The 18707-nt window shown below is 58.4% G+C and overlaps 1 protein-coding gene across 2 annotated transcripts in view; it reads right to left on the bottom strand.

Moving 5' to 3' along the window:
- Window positions 1-1567: 1567 nt before the first annotated feature.
- NFAM1 (NFAT activating protein with ITAM motif 1) overlaps window positions 1568-18707 on the bottom strand; it is a 30744-nt gene continuing 13604 nt past the window's right edge. Inside the window, exons 2-6 of one of the 2 annotated variants that reach the window (XM_037846728.1) lie at window positions 18108-18440; window positions 16099-16211; window positions 10693-10791; window positions 3505-3591; window positions 1568-2074 (exon numbers count right to left, since the gene is read on the bottom strand). In XM_037846728.1, coding sequence (XP_037702656.1) covers window positions 2015-2074; window positions 3505-3591; window positions 10693-10791; window positions 16099-16211; window positions 18108-18440 — 692 coding nt within the window. In that variant the 3' untranslated portion in view covers window positions 1568-2014. The remainder of the gene's footprint in view (window positions 2075-3504; window positions 3592-10692; window positions 10792-16098; window positions 16212-18107; window positions 18441-18707) is intronic. The other variant, XM_037846729.1, reaches the window with a different exon arrangement.

Here is an 18707-nt window from a genome sequence, read left to right as displayed (position 1 = left end):
GAGAGGGCCAGCTGGTCCCAGAGGAGTTGGAACTTTATTCCAAGTGAGGTGGACTAGGTGGCAGATTTTCAGCAGGGGAGGGACACGAGTTGTAGGTTTTACCAGGAGCCCTCGACTGCTTGGTGCCGATAGACATGGGGGCCAGGGCAGGCGGCCGGGGTGCTGGCATGGTGGGGGCCGTGGCCAGGGGCGTCGGTGCAGCCCACCAGGCTTCCCTCACTGTCCCTGGGGTCAGCAGGAGCAAGTTGCTCCCCAGCTTTAGGATCAGGGCTCCGGGGGCTGAGGATGGAGAGGCCGGCTCCCGGCACCCTGAGCAGCACCCCCTTCCTGGAACCCCAGGCCTGCTCTGCCGGCTGTTGGGGCCTGGAGCCTGGAAGGCAGCTCAGCGTGAGCAGCTTCACCCCCCTAAACGGGTGCAGAGGCCATTAAAATCCAGCCTCCTGGAGAGCAGGGGCCCCTCCCCTCAGCCTCAGCGAGCACCCAGCTAAGTGCCCTGCTTGCTGGGCGCTCGCAGGCCTGGGGGCCCAAGCAGAGGGGCCGGGGGCCCTCTCCCGGTGTCTGGTTTGTCGCCCACCCTGCCCCCCAGCCCTTCTGTCCCTGCGGGGAGGGGCCCTACCTGCGGAACTACAGCTGGACACTTTTGGGGTTCGAGTGTGAAGGCACCTCTGGGACCTCTGGGACAGACCAGGGAGGTGGGAAGGGAGGACAAACGCATCCCTCTGACAAACGAGTAAACAGTGGGAAAGCAGAGGCAGTACAGGGTGGGTGGGGGTGGAGGCCCCTTTGGCGCCTGTTCTGGAGGGAGCAGAGCCTAGCAGCCTGGGTGTTCCCAACCCCTAGCCCCACTCTGCCATAAGATGGGGGGCTGCCGTGAGGGTGATGAGTGTGGGATGGTAGAGCTTCAGCAGGAACGGCTCCGGGCCAGTCTCCGAGGGAGCCGCTGCCCACGTGGGGCCTGGGCTCCTTCAACACAGAGGGACCCGCCCCCCAGCCACCCACGTGGGGCAGGCCATGCGGCCAGATGTGGTGGTGGGGGGGTGAGGGGCGCCTTGCCAGCTGCTGGGCCCACAATGGGCCGGGGGGAAGGGGCTGGTCTGCACTGGCTCCACAGGGGAGCAGAACCAGGTGTCATCAACCAGTGGGTGGGGTCAGGGTGAGCCAGACAGAGGAGCTCTGGGGGGCTGGGCCTTGGGATGGAAGGAGGAGCAGCAGAAGCCCCGAGGGTGGGAGAAGGCCCGAGGAGCCTCGGGTGATGGAGCCCTTGGTACAGTGAGCTTGGGGGGTGGGGCAGACCAGTGGGAGACCACCCTGGGCTCCTTGTTGGGGGAGGTGAAACTTCTGGCCATTCTGCCCCTGTTTAACCAGCCCTCCCGCCACCGAGAAAGATGCCCAGGGTCTCGTTCTGTGTGCCCGTTCCTGCCCTGCTCCAGAGCGACCTCTTTGGCCTCCAGATCTGCCCCTGAGCCCAGCCCAGCCCCTGCACGGCCACCGTTCTTGCCTGTGCCCTATAACCCCACACCAGCCCCTTCCTACACCTCATGTGGGCACCCTGCGGGTGGGAGACGTCTGCACGGCCACTCCTTTATTCCAGCACCCCCTTGAGGCTCCTGCACATAGCCCTGACCTTGGGGTCCCTTCCTGGTCCCTCCTGGGTGCTCACAGTCTGCTTGGGGGAGGGATGCACCTGACAGGTAACAGATTCCGGCTGCCTTGGCTCCTGGGCCTGAGAGGGAGGGAAGGGCTCAGCACGGGGCCTGTCGGCCCTGGAGGAGTGAGGGGCACTTTGCCCGCTGGCCCACGGGAGGAAGGGCCTGCCTGGGAGGGGTGGGGGAGCAGCCTGGGCTGTGGGCCCCTCGGTGGGCAGGGCTGGGTGGGGTGCAGAAGGGACGGGGCAGGCCAAGGTGTGAGGGCCAGAGCCTGGGGGCGAGGTGCTGGGCCCCAACGCCAGTGCCCATCAAGTCCTTTGCTGGCAGGGGCAGGTCCAGGGCAACACCTGGGGCAGGTGGAGCTCGCCCTAGAGATTTTCATAGACCAGGTTAAATTCACCTTCATCCTCAGATCTAGGAGGTTCCTCCTGGAAAAAAGAAACAAACTCTCAGGAGGAAAGAATGAAACTGCGCTGATTTAGTTTTAGTCAGAGGCAAACAAGCATATGGCTTCGTGTGGAGCTTTGACAGGGAGAGCTGCCCTCTGTCCCCAAGGCCCTTGGGCCACCCCAGCTCTCGGCCTTCCAGCCACACGGGCCTCCCCGGTGCCCTCCCCTCTGTGTGAGATGCTCGCCCCACTCCCCCATTCCCTGGCTGCCCCCTACTCACCCTGAAGGGCTCAGCCAAGCCTCCCCCAAGGCCCCCCCAATCCCTGCCTGGAGCCCCCCACCCCCCAGAGGGCTGCAGACGTCTTTGTGTGCGTGCACGGTCAGTGCCCCTGCTTCTGCAGACTGGAGGCTCCGGGGGGGCAGGGACATGCCTCTCCCTCCTGCCCAACACCCATCTTATTTGTTAAGTTGAGGCCAAACTGGCTTAGGCTGAGCCCTAACGCAGCACAAGCTGTGTCCTTGTAAGAAGGGAGAGAAGTGGACACACACAGAGGGGAGAAGGCCGGGGATGGCCAGCAGGCCCCACATCCTCGGTGGTCCCAGGGTGGGGAAGCCCCCATTTCCATCGGGGTTGCAGTTCAGGGCTGAGTATAGACAGGACTTTGAGACTGGGAGAGTCAACAACACGTGAGGGGCCCTGTGCATCAGCCCCCCTCACTCCCTGCCAGCCCGTTCCGAGGTGCCCGTGGGTCCCCCCATCACGTGTGGGCTCCTGCACATCTAAAGAACCTCCTGTACTTGATAGTGTTCAAGGCACTGGCAAAGACGTTATTTCATCACTTGACTCATTTGGATTCAGAGTGCATGGTACTGCAGGAAAACACCACTCACCCACTTACAGATGAGAACACCGAGGCTTATGAGCGAAAGTCTGATTAAGTGATACACCTGAGGGAGCCCCTGTCCCTGCCCATCAGATAATAATGGCAACTGCCCCTCCCTGAGCCTGGCTCCAGAGCAGACTCCAGCTCCCCGACTTAACGCCAGCACCCAGCCTGGGGGCAGTGAGGGGCCCAACGAACCCCCTGACTAGCCAGTGTGGACACTGCACTGTGCTCGGTGCCAGTTACACACTCGCATCGCACAGACACCTCCTGGGTCCCAGGCACCTCTCCCAGTGTAATATCCAATCCTCACAGTAAACTATGAACTGAGAACTGCCAGGCTCCTCAGTTTACACCGAGGAGACTTGGGCCCAGGGCTGCACAGTGGTGAGGTGAAGCAGGGATTCAAACCTGTGTGCTCTTAGCCACTGGGCCAGGTGCCTTGGAGAGAGAGGATGCAGTTCTCCAGAAGGAGGCTCCCATGGCCCTGTGTAACCTCCATTTCACAGATGAAGAGACTGAGGGTCAGAGGGGCCAGGTTTTGGTGATCCCCAGGCTTGGGCTCACTGCCCCACTGCTGCCTACCTGGGCAGGAGGGCTCTGCGCGGTGGGCGAGGCGCCTTCTTCACTCTCGATGTAGGCATAGACCTCGGTCTGTCGGCGCTGCAGGGCCTGCAGGGGACAGGGCCGGAAGGTCAGGGAGGTCACAGAAGGGCAGGGAAGGGCAGGGAAGGGCAGGGGCCTGCGGGCTGCAGCCCGGGAGGGACACCCGCCTTGCCAGGTCACACCAGGCATGGCCACACCACCGACCTTTGCACTTGCCGTTCCCCTTGCCCCCTTTCCTGCTTGCCCAGCACCCCTTCCTCTCTGGGCTCCCTGCTGCCTCCCTCACCATTCAACACTTCTGCTCTGGGGTCACTTGTGTCCCCCAAAAGACATGTTCATGTTCGTGTTCTGAGCCCCAGTCCCGTGGATGTGACGTTACTTGGAAACAGCGTCTTTGAAGATGTTATTTGCTAAGATGGGGCCAAACTGGATTAGGCTGGGCCCTGACCCAACATGACTGGTGTCCTTATGAGAAGGAGAGAATTGGACACAGATGGAGGGGAGAAGGCCAGGGATGGCCAGCAGGCCACTGCCAGAGGCCACGAGAGAGCAGGGATAATTCTTCCCTGAAGACCCCGAGGGAGCACGTTCCACCAGCACTGTGAACTCAGCCCTCCAGCCTCTCTCACTGTTGCTTTCAGCCACCCAGGTCACAGTGCTCTGTTGTGGCCACCTGGGAAACTGAGGCAGCCTCCTGGGCTCGGCCCCGGTGGCTCTGTCTGGGCCTCCACCTGGCTGGTCAGAGGAAGGGCCCGGGCCTGCTCCCAATGTCCCTGCCTGTCCCAAGGCTCCCAGCTGTGACCTGCTCAGCAAGACCCCCACTGCCATCTCCCTCACCCTCCCCTGGTTCAAAGCCCCTGCCCCTGGGGGGTCCCCCCCCCCACCCATCCACATCCTCCAGGGCCCCTGAACCCTCTCCCCAGCCACATTTGGCACCCATCGGGGTCACCCTTCTTCTATCCTATCGGGCTTGTGCCAGGCTGGGGAGTCCCGAGTGCAGCTGTGGCCTTGGCTATCTCCCACCCACAGTCACCTTCCTCTCATCCACCTCAGCCACCCTTCTGGGGCCCCCTGGGCTCTGGGCAGTACCCAAATGCTTCTCCTGGGTAGTCTCGAGTTCCCATCACCTGCTTTCTGACCACAGCCTGCCCTCCCCCCAGGGCAGGTGAGCCCCAGTGGGGCTGGGGGGATCTGAGCCTCTGGCCTCTCTGGGGAGAAGCACTGCTCCCCAGCAGCCTCCTCCACCAGATTGGGAGCTCCTTGAGGGTGGACGCCATGCCAGGTTTATCTCTGCGTCCCTGCACCCACGCCTGAGCTTGGCACAAAGAGCACTGACGGGGCTGTGAGAAGCGGCTCCTTGCCCACTTGGGTGTGTCCCAGGCTCACACTCATTCTTGCCCCAGCTCCAAGCGGCCTGCCCAGAGGCCATGGATAGGATAAAAGAGCTGGGGTTTTGAAGTCGGACAAGGCTGGGTTCACATCCCGGCTCTCACATTTGTCAGCCTTGGGCAACCCCATCAACCTCTTTGTGCCTCAGTCCCCTCATCTGTAAAATGGGAATAATCCTTTCTACCCTGTAGGCCCAGTGCAGGATTAGATGAGACATTGTGCATTAATAGCCCAGCACAGGGTCTGGCAAATAGTAGGTGCTTAATAAGCAGCTGTTGAACGATCCTCTAGAGAGGCTGGTGCCTCTTTCCCCTCTGCGGTTACAGCCTGGACTCTTTCTGGGGTCCCATGTGAGGGGCAGACCCCATTCTCTGGGGTTGGTGGAACACAGCCCTCCAGCAGACTTCCTAGGCAAGAGGCAGGAACCTTTCCTTCCCACGTGTGCGTGTCATTTGGGTGCCGGCTTGTTGCCAAGGAGGCGGTTTCCCTGGCAACAGGCAAGCAAGGGTTGCTGAGGCAGGCTGGGGAGACAGGTGGTGCGCTCAGAGGCAGGGGAGGGGGGAAGGGAGGGGAGAGGAGGAGGAGGGTGGGGTGGGGGAGGGGCAGGAGGGAGGGAGGTGCCGAGAGGCAGCTGGGCATGAAAACCTGAGTAATATTCCATTTGGCGCTTGGAAGACCCTCATTTCAAGGGTGTCAGATAGGGGCTGGTGAGGCAGCCCTGGGGACCAGTTCTAGGGGTCTTCCGAGCCCTAAAGCAGGTGGGCCTTGGGAGAGGCTGCTAGACATGCCTCTGGGCAGGCAAGGGGGCAGGGCCGCCCAAGGAGGAGCCCCATTTCCAGGGAAAGGGAACTTCCAAGGCCTGCTCTGGCCTGTCCCATTTTCACCACCGCTCGGATCATCCCCAGCAAGCCTGGCACAGGAAACGGGCTTCTGCTCCTCAGCAGACCTCTGCCCCCTGCTCCCCGCTGCGGGCCCAGCCTGGACCCCCCAGATCTGACGGACTCAGGGCTGGAAATTTCTGGACCCGAGAGTGGCAGGGAAATGGCCTCTTCGGCTGGCGTCTCGGAGGGGGAGCTGGGGTTCTCACGAGGTTCTCCTCTCCCTTGTGTCCAGCTCTAGCTGGCTGCCCGCCCACCCACCACACTTTGCCTAAGGTCACACGGGCCCTTGGGATGGAGCTGCAATTGGCCTCATGGGTGGGTGGGCCTCGAGCTGCGGGCCTGGCAGGAGCAGCTGCAGGGCTGTGGGCCCAGGGGGACAGGGCAGGGAGGTTGTGGTGTTACCGCCAATTAGCAGCTGCTGAGTGAAGCCTTTGACAAGCCCTGACCTGCGGAGCCGCATTTGTATTCAGGGTGTGACCTGCATCTCTAGGCTGTGAAATGGAGGGTGAGCCTTGTCAACAGGACACCTTCTAAGGCGCTAAACCAAACTATCCCAGCCCTCCTTGGCAGTGGTGGGGGGAGCTGCCTCACTCAGCCTGTGGGCCTGCTGCAGGAATGCGGGGCCTCTGACTATGGGAAGGAGCTGGGCTGGGGCTGGAGCTGGGGCTGGGGCTGGGCCTGGGGCTGGGCCTGGGGCTGGGCTGGGCCTGGGGCTGGGCCTGGGGCTGGGGCTGGGCTGGGCCTCGGGCTGGGGCTGGGCCTGGGGCTGGGCTGGGCCTGGGGCTGGGCTGGAGCTGGGCTGGGCCTGGGGCCCATACCTTCTGGGGCCCGTTGACTCCCCACTGCCCAGGGGCAACGAAGCTGGCACCAGATTGCAGTCAGATGACCTGGAATGGTCACCAGCCCTGCAAGAGGGCTGAAGTCAGTGCCAACAACTTCCTCCAGGCAGGCAGAGGCCATAGCTGAAGTCACTCCCAGTCATGCCCATTCTCAATGACCACAGAAACACCACTCCCTTTGGTTGGGTGCCTGCACAGAGAGATTGTTTTGCTGTGCTCTGGAGGTGGGATGGGGAGAGAACAGTCACAGCCTGACCATTCTCCCAGTGTTTCCCTCCCCATTTTCTCTCACAGTTGGTTTCTCTGGTAAAATTACTGCTCTTTTAAACCCAGCTTGGTGTCTGCTTCTTGGAGGTCCTAGACTAACCAGGGACATGAACTGTCTGTGCTTTAACAGGGTCCCTCTGGCTGCAGCCAAGTGGAGAACAGACCATGGGGGGTGGGGAGCTGGTGAGGCTAAAAATATGCCACCTGACAAGGTACCAAATGTAGGACCCCAGGTGAGAAACAGTGGTGGCTCCCACCAGGCGTTGGCACTGGGGGGTGAGCAGTGTTGGACACTGGATATGCTTTGAGACAAGGTCTGCTAGTGGATCAGCTATGGGGAGTGAGACAGAAGGCAAGGACCACTTCAAGGTTTTAGGCCCGAGCAACCTGGAAGGACCGAGCAATCATTTACTACGACGAGGGGGACAGCGGGAAGAGGCACTTTGATGGGTAAAGACTTGGGGTTTGGTTTGAGAGCATTTGATTAGACACCCCCCTGGAGTTGAATCCAGTGTCCAGAGATGTCTGCGCTGGAGAAGTAAGTTTGGAAGCTGCTGGGGTACAGATGATCTTAAAAGCCTTGAGGCAGGACGAGATGGCCCAGGCAGAGAGTACAGATGAGAGAGAAAGGGTCCCAGAGTTGGCGCCAGGGTTTTACACCAATGTTCAGAAGCCGGGGGCTGGGGAGGAGCCAGGAAAAGAGACCAGGGAGGCAAGGCAGGGACTCAGAAAGTCAGGAAAGAGTGGGGTGTCCCAGAAGCAGACGAAGAAAGTGCATCGAGGAGGGGCCTGATTCATCAAGCAAGATGAGGAACTGAGAACCAACTGTTGGATTTCACAGCGTGGAAGTCGTCAGCGACCTTGAGAAGGAAAATTCCATTGTAGAGGTGGGGTGAAAGCCTGTCTTAGCAGGTCAGAGAGGAAAGGGGAGAGAGAAATTGAAGACAGAGAGTTTGACAACTCTGGAAGGAGCTGGGGAGAAAGGTCAGGGTGACTGGAGGGAGACATGGGCTCAAGGTAAGGATTTTAATATGGAGGAAATCATAGCACATTTTTGGCTGAAAATGCAATATTCCATTATCAGCCAGTTTACAGATTATGGAACCAAGAATCAGAAAGTTTAGGCAGCAGAATCAGTGAGCAAAAGAGCCCACTCCAAATCCATGTTCTTAGTAGGTCAGTTTTTTCCATGTTACAATATATCATGAACATCTTTCCACATGAGAAAAAAAAGCAAAAATTGACACAATTTGCTGGAGAAATAGACAAATCCACAATCATACGACGATTTTAAGTTACTTCTCTTAGCAACCGATAAAAAGACCAGATAAAAACCAATAGGGACATGGGACATTGAACAACATGATCAACAAAATCATCTAATTGACATATAGAGAGCGTCACCCAACCATCCCCTGTACAAGTTCTTTTCACGTGTACATGGACTACAAGCTGGGCCAGAAAGCAATGCTCAACAGATTTCAAAGGAGTCACATCATACAGAGCAAATTTTCTGATCGCAGGGGAATAAGACGAATGAAAAAAAAAAACAGATCACTAGAAACTAATTAAACATTGAAAATTAGGTGAAACACATTTAAATAACCCTGGGTCAAGGAAGAAATCTCAGTAGAACACAAAACTGAAAGTAAATGAAAATATGACATACCAATCTTGTGAGAAGCAGCTAAAGCTTCATTTATAGGGAAATTTTATAGCCTAATGTCTAAATTAGGAAAGAATAAAGATTGAAAATCAGTGATCTAATATCCATCCAGAAAAAGTAGAGGAGGAACATACAAAAGAGCCTTCCCTGGACATTGGGAACGAGACAAGGATGCCATCAGGCCTCCTATTCACCAACATCCTGGCAGTCTTAGGCAGGGCAATAAAGCAAGGGGATAAAGAAGAAGAAATAAAAAGCATTGGGATTGAAATAAAGAAATGAAACCACCATTGTTCATAGATGATGTGATTGGTTTTGTAGAAAATCCTAAGGAATTTATGGCAAAATGCTTCGAATGAATGAGTGAAGTTAGCAAGTTCATCTTCTGTGAGGTCAATATACAAAAACCAATTGTATTTCCGTATACCAGCAATAATTAGAAAATGAAACTAAAATGGGGACAACTCCTGTACCCCAAAGCCCTGTCACAAGGATTGCTGAGACGATGGGGGTAAGGTTCTCTCCTGGGACCCTGCCCACAGCAGATGGCGGTGGTGATGTCACCCTCATCTGCCCGGTCAGCCCCTGGCCTCAGGGGCCAGCAAAGTCCCGAGACCTTCCCTGCCCTCTCCTTCCAGATCCCAAAGCCTTTCCCATCCACCCTGCAGGGCAGTTGGCTCCTTCTCCACCCTCCCGAGAAGCCCCCTGAGCCTCAGGAGGTTCTAAACACAGGCGAGAAAGATGTTCCTTCAAAAGTAAGTCTCTTCCATTCAAAACAATCTCACAGAAGGATATTTATTCCCATGGGAAAATGTTCATGCTATAGTGTAACATGAAAAAATAGCTGTACTACTCCAAGTGAAGAAAATAGTACGTGTGAGGATGTGTGTATGTTGTGTCTCTTTCTGTGTATTTATAGAAGAAACACTGGAAGGTACAAAAGTGGATGTTAGTAGGATTCTGGTATTTATCTGGGAAGATGGAATTAGGATAATGGCTATTTTCTTCTTTCTGAGATACAAACGGGGCGGGGGAAGAGAGGTGGAGGGAATGCTTGTATGTAGTCGCTGGCACCAGAGTTCCTCTTAGGAAAAACACCATGGTGAGTTGCTGGGGGAGAAGAGAGATGGGGAGTCCAGGGGGCAGCGGCCGGTGGGGATTCCCTGGGATGAGGGGCTGGAGGCCATCTGGGAGGTGGACACGACCTATAAACGTGCCGTCTTCTACGTGCCCTCCCTGTGGGGCTGGGGGCAGTGGGGGAAGGGCTTCCTGTGTGAAGGGTTTGCAGGTGAGTCCAGGTGGGGGGTGGGTCTGCAGGTACAGGCAGAATCCTAGGCCGGAGGGCACACCTCCCAGGGGTCCAGCGGGGATCCCAGCCCCCCTGCTCCCATCCCACGGATCTGAGACCCAGCTGGCGCAGGCTGGCATTTGGTTTCTCTCTGAGATAAAATTATCTGCCAAAGGACACGCTCCCCTCCCCGGCCCCGGTCCCTGGGCAGTGCGAGTGGACACACACAGCCCGGAGCGGGGCTGGACGGCCACTCCCCCAGGGAGTTAGGCAGATGCTGCAGTGACACACCAGGGGGTGGGACAAACAGGGTCCCGGCCCTTGTCTCTGCTGTGATTGTAACAACCTAAAACAGTGTCCGCCAGTGGGAGGGGGGCACGCGTGGGAAGAATTGAAAATCACTGATGTGAGCAGGCCGTGGGACGGTGCCTGACCTTTTCCTCTTTTTGTGTCTCTTTGTTGTTGTTACTGCGATGTTGTTTGTGCAATAAAAACGGGAAGGAGTTGTTGAGTGGTCAGTGTCACTGGGTCAGATGAAGGAACTTTGCGACTCCCTCCAGCTCGTGCCTTCATGACCCCAAGTTCAGAAGTGGGAGGGGGACCAAGGCAGGGGGCAGGGTGGAAAGTCACTTTTCTGTGTACACCCGGGGTCAGGGGCCACACACTTGTCATCTCATGTCACCTTCTTGGCAATCCCAATAGTGGAATTATCGTCCCCGTTTTACAGATGGGGAGACTGAGGCTCTGAGCGCTCACACAGCTGGCAGGTGACAGAGCCGGGGTCTCAGGCGAGTGTCAGGGCTCACCCACAGGCCCGAGAGAGGCCCTGGGACTCACTGTGTAGACGGATTCAGCTGGAGGGTGCTCAGGGTGGCTGGTGGCTCTGGGTTCCGGGCACTTCTGGGCAGGGTGCTTCCCTGGAAGCTGCATTCCTTTCTGTGGGGGGAGGAGTCAGGGCTGGGGACAGGGAGGCTCCCTCCCCTCATGGTCCCCACCAGGGGAAAGGGTGACAGATTGTCCTTAGGCCACGCAGAGATAAATCACTCAGCACCCCCCACCCCCACCCACCCATCCTCTCCAGGGACATGTGGCAGATGCCTCCAAGTCCTGCATCAAACCTCTCCTCTGCCTGACTTGGGAAATGTGAAACACCAGCACGAGGCCTGGACCGAGCGCCTTGCTCAGGGGCAGAGGGAGCAGCAGGGCATGGTGCCAGCTTGGCAGGGCCGCAGGCTGCAGAGCTGATGGCTGTGGGTGTGCCCTGAGCTGGCGCCAGCCAGCCGGGCGTCCAGCCCTGCTCTGCCCCTCACCGGCTCGGCCGCGGCCTCAGTTCCTTCAGCAGTAACCAGCCCTGTGAGATTGCCGTAGGACCCAGCGAGGGGGCGAGTGGGTAAGTGCTTGGCTCCCTGACAGCACTCCGGAGACCCTTAGCCACCAACACCCCCTGTCAGGCATCTCCTGTTAGCCGGGCAGCATGGGTGGGCACGTCTCCTGCTCTCCCGGAGTTTAAGGGTCCGGCGGGGAGACGGATGATGAAACTAGCAGTTTTACTAACATGTGGCACGTGTGCTGGCGGGCGGGCACAGAGCCCCTGGCACACGAGGGAACCCCTGACCCGGCAGGAAGGGATGTTCAAGCTGAGACCTGACTACTGGGAAGGAACTCGTTCTGCAAGATGGGAGGAAAGAGTTCCAGGCAGAGGCCATGGGTCCTGAGGGACTTGAAGGTCAACGTGGCCAGAGAGGGGTGGACCTGCCTGGGACGGGCGAGGACAGCTGCCGAGGGCCATGTGGGAAGCATCTGAGGGCTTTAAAGCAGGAGGCACCGGAAGCAGATCCCAGTTTCAGAAAGCTCACGCTGGCTGCTGTGCCACGCTGCAGTGGTGGTCGTGGAGGCAAGGGTGGGGTGGCCTGCAGGGAAGGCGAGGGGCTCGGGTGGCAGGCGGGTGCTGCCAGCTCCTTTCTGAAGCAGAGGGAGGTGGCCTGGGCTCCCCACTGCTGCCAGGCACCATGTTGCCAGCAGTGGAGCAAAAGCAGCCTCATCTCGGGCAGGAGCTAATTAAAAACCCTGGCTGCCTGCCAATCCCCAGCCCATTTACTCAGGGATCAGCTCTCAAGAGCTACTTAACTCTCAGGCAGAAGCTGGCGCCACCCCCAGCCACTGAACAGCAACGGCTCACCCTGGAGTCTCACCGTGTGCCAGGTGCAGCACTGAGCTCCTTACCTGCCCCACCTCCCGCACCCCTCAGCAAACCTGTGAGATAAGTCTCCCTGTGTCTGGTCTACACATGAGGAAGTGGAGGCTCAGAGAGGGCAGGTGACTTGCCTGAGGGCGCCCAGCCAGGAAGCAGCCAAGGCAGGATTTGAACCCGGGTCTGATCCAACAGTACCCGGAGTTTCCACTCCTCTGTTTTGTTTGAATGTGTAGGTCTCATAGACCCAGTTAGATAGGTGCTGACATCTGTGGTACTTTAGTTTACAAAGACCACTGGGGTATTTTTCTATTTTCATTTAATTTTCATAATAACCTGAGGAGGTGTGCATGGAATTGCCCATTTAACAGAGGGGGAAACTGAGGCTTGCCCAAGTAGTAAATGGCTGTGCTTGGACTGATCCCCAATGCCCTGGTCTCAAATCCAAGACTGCTTCCCCTGCAGCATCTGCTTCTTGGGAGGTCTGTCAAAGCCAAAGGCCACCCTGGGTCACCTCGGGGCCTCCTCCTGTGAGGACGGGTCCCAGTGCCTCTCCCTCGCTGAGGCAGCTGTCCTGGTGGCCGCTGAGGGAGGGCGCGAGCCTGTGGGGAGCAGCGGGAGGCAGACCTTGGCCCAGCTCTGGAGCCCTGGGGGCCAGAAAAACGGGGACCGGTCAGCAACACACAACAGCCCTCCTATGAGCTGGGCCTGGGCCGGGCGCTGAGGGTTGCGTGGTGGTTAAGGAGCCTGTTCTGGGGGTGCTCCTAGTGAGACTGGGGGGTCACCCGGGGAGGCCTGTGCTGCTGTGGGGTCCTGGGGAAGGGCCCTGCATCTCTGGGGGCTGTGGTGGACTTCTCAGGCTGCCCTTGTCTCCTGAAGACGGGGAGGGGATCCCGAGCTCCTGGAGTCTGAGTGGGTCCCAGGCAGAGAGAACAGCACCCAGAACAGCACATGCAGTGTCTGGAGCTCGGAGAGGGTTCAGGTAGTGCCTTCAGTGGATGGAGGGGATTTAAAGCTCCAGGAGCAGGGCGAGCAGGGGAGTGTAGACAGAGCAGGGAAGAGTTCTGAGGAAGGCCTGGGACGTGCCAGTGTTTAGAGGCCACGAAGAGGAGGGTGACCTGGCAAAGGGCTGCTATGGGGTGGGATGAAAACCAGGAGGGCGTGGGGTCCTGGGACTGAGGGAAGGGCATGTGCTATGTTGGGTCAGATGCTGGGGATCGGCAGGAGCACTGGGAGGCCCCTGCCCCGGAGGCCGGCCTCGACCCCTCGAGCCACATGGGAGCCTGTTTCGGAAGCGTGGTCACCTCTGGCTTCTAGATGGTGCCAGCTGCCCTGGGGCTCTGCTAAGTGCCTGCACTAGCCCCTCTGCTCCTCCCAGCAACCCCAAGATGCAGGTCCTCTACTTGTCACCCCCATTTTACAGATGGGGAAACTGAGGCACAGAGGAGGTAAGCATCCTGCCCACCTAAGTGGCAGAGCCAGGATTTAAACCCCAGCCCCGAATCTGTGCTCTTAAGGCTCACACTGACTGCTTCTTCCTTTTCGAAACGTCTTGACTGACTGTTTAAGAGTCAGCCTCCCCACCAGACGGTGAGATTTTGTCTGTTGTGCTCCCTCTGCAGGCCCAGTCTACAGGACAGGGCCCGGCACATAGTAGGTGCTCAGTTAGTATCTGTGGAAGGCATGAGGGAATTTACTAATGGGCCTGAAAGGGCTCTGATAATTGTACAGCCCCACAGCAAACATTTATTGAGGGGGTACCCTGCACCAGGCCCTGTGCTAGAGGGCTGGCCTCAGCACGTTGCAGGGGGGAGCAAGGGGGCAAATGAGGTTGTTCTCAGTCGTCACGTGCTGGGGGGACATGGAGGGGAGTAGGAGACCCAGGCAGATGGATGGGGGTGGGCAGAGGCACAGGAGGCCAGCCAGGGGCCCAGGGGCCCAGGAGGGGATGCTGGAGCTGAGTCCAAAAAGACAAGAAGGAGCCAGCCACGGGGACTCTCGGGAATGGGACAAGGACAAAGGTCAGGGCCTGCCTGTGTGCGTGTCTCATGCCTGAGGGTCATCCTTTTCGCTGGCTCCAACAGTCACCCCACATTCCCTGGCCCCTCCAGGCAGCCCCTCACCCTGGGTGGCGAGCTCTTTCCAACCGTCTTCCGTTCTTGGCACCCACGGGGCCCAGCCGGGCACCCTCTCCGCCAGGCCTTCACACCACACAGGCGCTGCCCTGTCTCCGGCTTGCTGACAGTCCCTCCCTGCTGCCCCCAAGCTGCCCACCTGTCATCCTTGGGGGCTTGGGCTGCACCTCACCACTTCGGGTCTTCCCTTGGCCTATCCGTGACCCGCTCGGCCCTCAGTGGCCACCTGTCCTACTGTCCAGCTGGGCCTCCATACACACTGGCCCATACTCAGCTCACGGTCAAGAACTCATTGGTCCAGGAGGGGATGGGCCACCGGCAGCCATCCGACTCCACGGGGCCCACCTCCCAAATTCTAATCCAGCTGGGGCTGCTTTTAGCCCAGTGGCAGCTTTCTCCCCACCTGGCATTTCCTGGAACACTCTGAGCATGCTCCTACCTCTGAGCATCTGTACCTGCTGTTCCTTGCTGGACATGCTTTTCCCTGACGTCTGCCTGGCTCTCTCTCTCCCTCTCTCCCTCCATCCCTTTACAGTGTCACGTCAGTGGGACCCTCCCTGCCACCTTATAAAACAGAAAGCCCCTTACTCCCTCACTCACCACCCTTCCTGCTTTGCTGTTTCCCACACCTCCTACAATCATTACATCTCGTATATTACCTATTGACTTGTTTCCTTGTTTATAGTCTGTCTCCCTGCAACTAGAACATGAATTCAACGAGGGCAGGGATTTCTCTGGGTTCAGTTTGGTCATTGCTGTTCCTCCAGGGCCTAGAAAAAGGCCTGAAACACAGTGGGTGCTCAATAAATACGTGTTGAATACATGAATGTATGAATGCACGAATGCCTGGATTCCCATCTAAGGGGGGCGACTTCTCTGGGCGTGAAGGTGGCTCTGGCCCTTTGGGTGCCAGGGCTGAGCCTTCCCTGGTCCAGGGAGACCCCGGGTGGTCCCGGTGCCCTCCCCTGAAACCCAGGGCCTTCGCTGACTGAGCTCGTCCCCAGGCCCAAGCCTGGGAGCCGCAAAGCTCTTGTTCCCAGAGGGCGGGCATGAGCTGCTGAGAGCGCAGCCCTCGGGCAGCCAGGACGGAGGGGGCAGGCCCCAGTCCGCAGCCCTGACTGGCCGTCTGTGCACCCCAGAGCCCGGCCCCTCGGAGCTGCTCCTTTCATGTGCCCGTCCGCGAGCTGGGCTCAGAGGCTGTGGGCAACAGCGCCTGGGTCTGTCCTCATGACTCCCCTGCCTGGCTGGGAGTCTGGGCGTTGGGCAGGAATCTGCAGGTGGGTGATGGTGCAGTTTGGGGAGCACCAGCGGGGAGACCCCCCACCCCTGCCTGGGTAGACGCCGTCCACAGCATGGGCAGGAGTGGGTCGGGCAAAAGGCGGAACTGAACTGCCCACTCCACCCGTGTACCAGCCCTGAAGGGCCGCTTGCTGGCGGCGTGACCTGGGGCAGGTCACAGCCTCTCTGAGCCTCACTTTCTGGAGTGGTCAAGTGGGCAGATGGTGCTTGGCGGCCTAGAGGCTCCCAGGCCACACTTCCTTCTTTCCAGGAAAGAAAACCCAGGACACAGGTTCTTAATTTGGGGGCTAGAAATGCTAAGCAGGAGGGCGGCTTCGTTCAGACTCTTAGAGGCTGATTTTCTGCAGAGCCCGATTTTCTGCGATGAGATCACAAGGGACCCAGTGGAGCCAGGTAGTGGCACCGGCCCAGAGACCGTGGGCTGTGGTGGGAGGAGACGCCCTCAGCCCCAGGTGCGAGGATCAGGCGAGCGGGGGTGGCCCACCTGTAGAGGAGTGGATGCCACTCACTGGGCCCACCCAGATGCCTGAGGGGTAGGTGGGCAGCCCCCAGGGGGCCATGTGTGCAGAAGAGAGGTGGTGTCGCTGTGCTGTGTGGTGGGCGCTCCGTCTCCCCTACCTTCTTCCAGATCAGCAGAGCCGTGCCCAGCACACTCAGGAACGCTAGGAGGCCCGTGAAGCCAAAGAGCAGTTGCTGTTTGGGGCCCACTGGGGGCTCTCGGTACCCGGCATCTAGGGGGAGGGGAGGAAGCTGAGGGGTTAGTTCCCCAGGAGCACCCAGGGCACAGCCCACCCCCACCAACCCCAGGCCTCCCAATCCTGCCATTCTCCTTTACCCCGGACCCTGCTTACAATCCTCCCCTGCAGGGACCCCTGCCCTCTAGGACCCCCACGGCCCAGCCTCTACTCAGGTCCTCCTTTCACACCCATGTTGGCTGAGCCTCCTTGTTTGTTTTCTGTAAGGGCAGGGATGGCATCTTTTGCTCCTTTAGTGCCCTCACCTACCTTCCTTGGTGAACTGCCTATAGGCCCCTGGGGGAGTCATTTCCCCTCTCAGGGCCTCCTTGTTCCCATTTGTGAGATGGCGATAATGATTATCTACTTTGTGGGGAGACATGGTAAGGAGATGGGGCAGGAGGCTGGTTTGCACCAGGGGTAAGTGAAGGGCACAGCCCTCCATCTTCCCCTGCTCTCCACCCATCATCCATCCACCATCCCACCATCCATCCATCCATCCATCCATCCACCTACCCATCCATCCATCCATCCATCTATCCACCCATCCACCCATCATCCATCCACCATCCCACCATTCATCTGTCTATCCATCCATCCTTCCATCCATCCATCTGTCCATCCATCTATCCATCCATCCATCCATCCACCTACCCATCCATCCATCCACCCATCCATCCATCCATCCATCTATCCATCCATCCATCCATTCACCCATCATCCATCCACCATCCCACCATCCATCCATCCGTCCATCCACCTACCCATCCATCCATCCATCCATCCACCTACCCATCATGCATCCACCATCCCACCATTCATCTGTCTATCCATCTGTCCTTCCATCCATCCATCTATCCATCCATCCATCTATCCATCCATCCTTCCAACCACACACCAGGGACATCAGCGTCTGCTGTATCAAGCACTTCCTGCTCCAGGCACCATCCCTTCCATGCACAATCTCACTTCATCCCCGCGGAAGGCCGTGACTGGCAGAGGGTGGCTGTGAAGACCAGGCCCAGGGTCACCCCTCGGGAAGCAGCAGGACCAGGGTTCAAACAGGGATTCTGAAGGAGCCTCCAGCTGCTTCCCATCAGGTCAGAGCATCATGATGTTATGGCTTGAACTGTGTCTCCCAAAAAGATATGTTTCGGTCCCAACCCCGGTCTTGTGAATGTGATCCTGTTTGTAAATAGGGTCTTCAAAGGTGCTACCAGTTAAGGGGAGGCCAAACTGGGTTAGGGTGGGTCCTGATCTAATGCAATGGGTTCCTTAGATTTGACACAGTCAGTGGGAGGGAGACACAGAGAGAGGACTCAGCCATTTGAAGGAGGCAGATTGAGTTATGCCACAAGCCAAAGAAGGCCAGGGATTGCCAGCAAGCTACCGCCAGCACCCTACAGACCTCAGAGGGAGCTCTCTGCAACTTCTGCCTCCCAGAACTGCTTGTGGTTCTGTTGTGGCAGCCCTAGGAAACCGACACGGGGCTTTGGTGAGGGGTTCATTCTCAACTTTGGGGGTCATCATTCGTTTGAGAATGAGCCAGATGCTTGCACCCCCGTGGCCCCCACAAACACACACACATGCACACACCTGATTCTGCACACACCCAAACCCCCATGAGTGCCGATGAGACACTGGGACCTGCCAAAGGGTGCCAGTGGCAGATCCCATCGTGGGCCTCGTGCCTCCACGCTTCTGTCCTTTCCACGCCAAGGCAGACACCTCGGCACATCCCTGCGACCGGGGGCTTCCCATGGCTGCTCTGTTCTGCTTGCCAAAGCTGGGGGCGAGGCAAACCGTTCCCCACTTCAGATCCTGAGCTGGAAACTCTGCTGGTGGAAACCTCTGGGCCCTATGAGTGGGAAGGAGCCACCACAGAAACCTCACCTCTGACCAGGATGAAGGTGCCGCCGCCAGTCACATTCAAGTGCTGCCAGTGGACGGCGCAGTAGTAGGTGCCGGTGGCAGATGCATCCGGCAGCTGGGGTGTGACCAGGCAGTCCAAGATGTGGGTCTTGTTCAGTGCGCCCAGGCTGGGCAGGGAGCAAACATCCTTCTCAGGGCTAGGCTGGCCCTGGAGGTTCACGTGAAAGTAGCGGATACTGAAATCCCTGAATTCTGGGGTAAGCCGGTAGCTGATGCTGCAGCCGAAGGAAACAGCCTTTTTGGCCAGGGAGACTATAATGGGGGGGCCAGTGTGGGTCACCAACAACCGTCCTCCTGCAGGGGAAGGAAAGGGACAGAGTGGCAGGCAAGTCACTTTCAGAGGCCTCCCCAGTTGTGCTTCCCTGTGAGGGCCGCAGCTTGCATGCCTGCACACTCACTGGGTGCCAGCTGTGGTGCCAGGGGCTTTGTGTGCACAACACTGTATCTCCCAACACACCCAAGGCAGGGACTGGGAAGAGACCCATTTTACAGAGAAGAAGAGACTGAGGGTCAGGGAGGTCCTGCCATGTGCTCCTGATCCCTTAGCAAGTGTGGGCTGGA

This window comes from Choloepus didactylus, chromosome 8, assembly GCF_015220235.1.
Source record: "Choloepus didactylus isolate mChoDid1 chromosome 8, mChoDid1.pri, whole genome shotgun sequence".
Taxonomy (NCBI): domain Eukaryota; kingdom Metazoa; phylum Chordata; class Mammalia; order Pilosa; family Megalonychidae; genus Choloepus; species Choloepus didactylus.
This window is presented reverse-complemented; position numbering and strand designations above follow the sequence as displayed.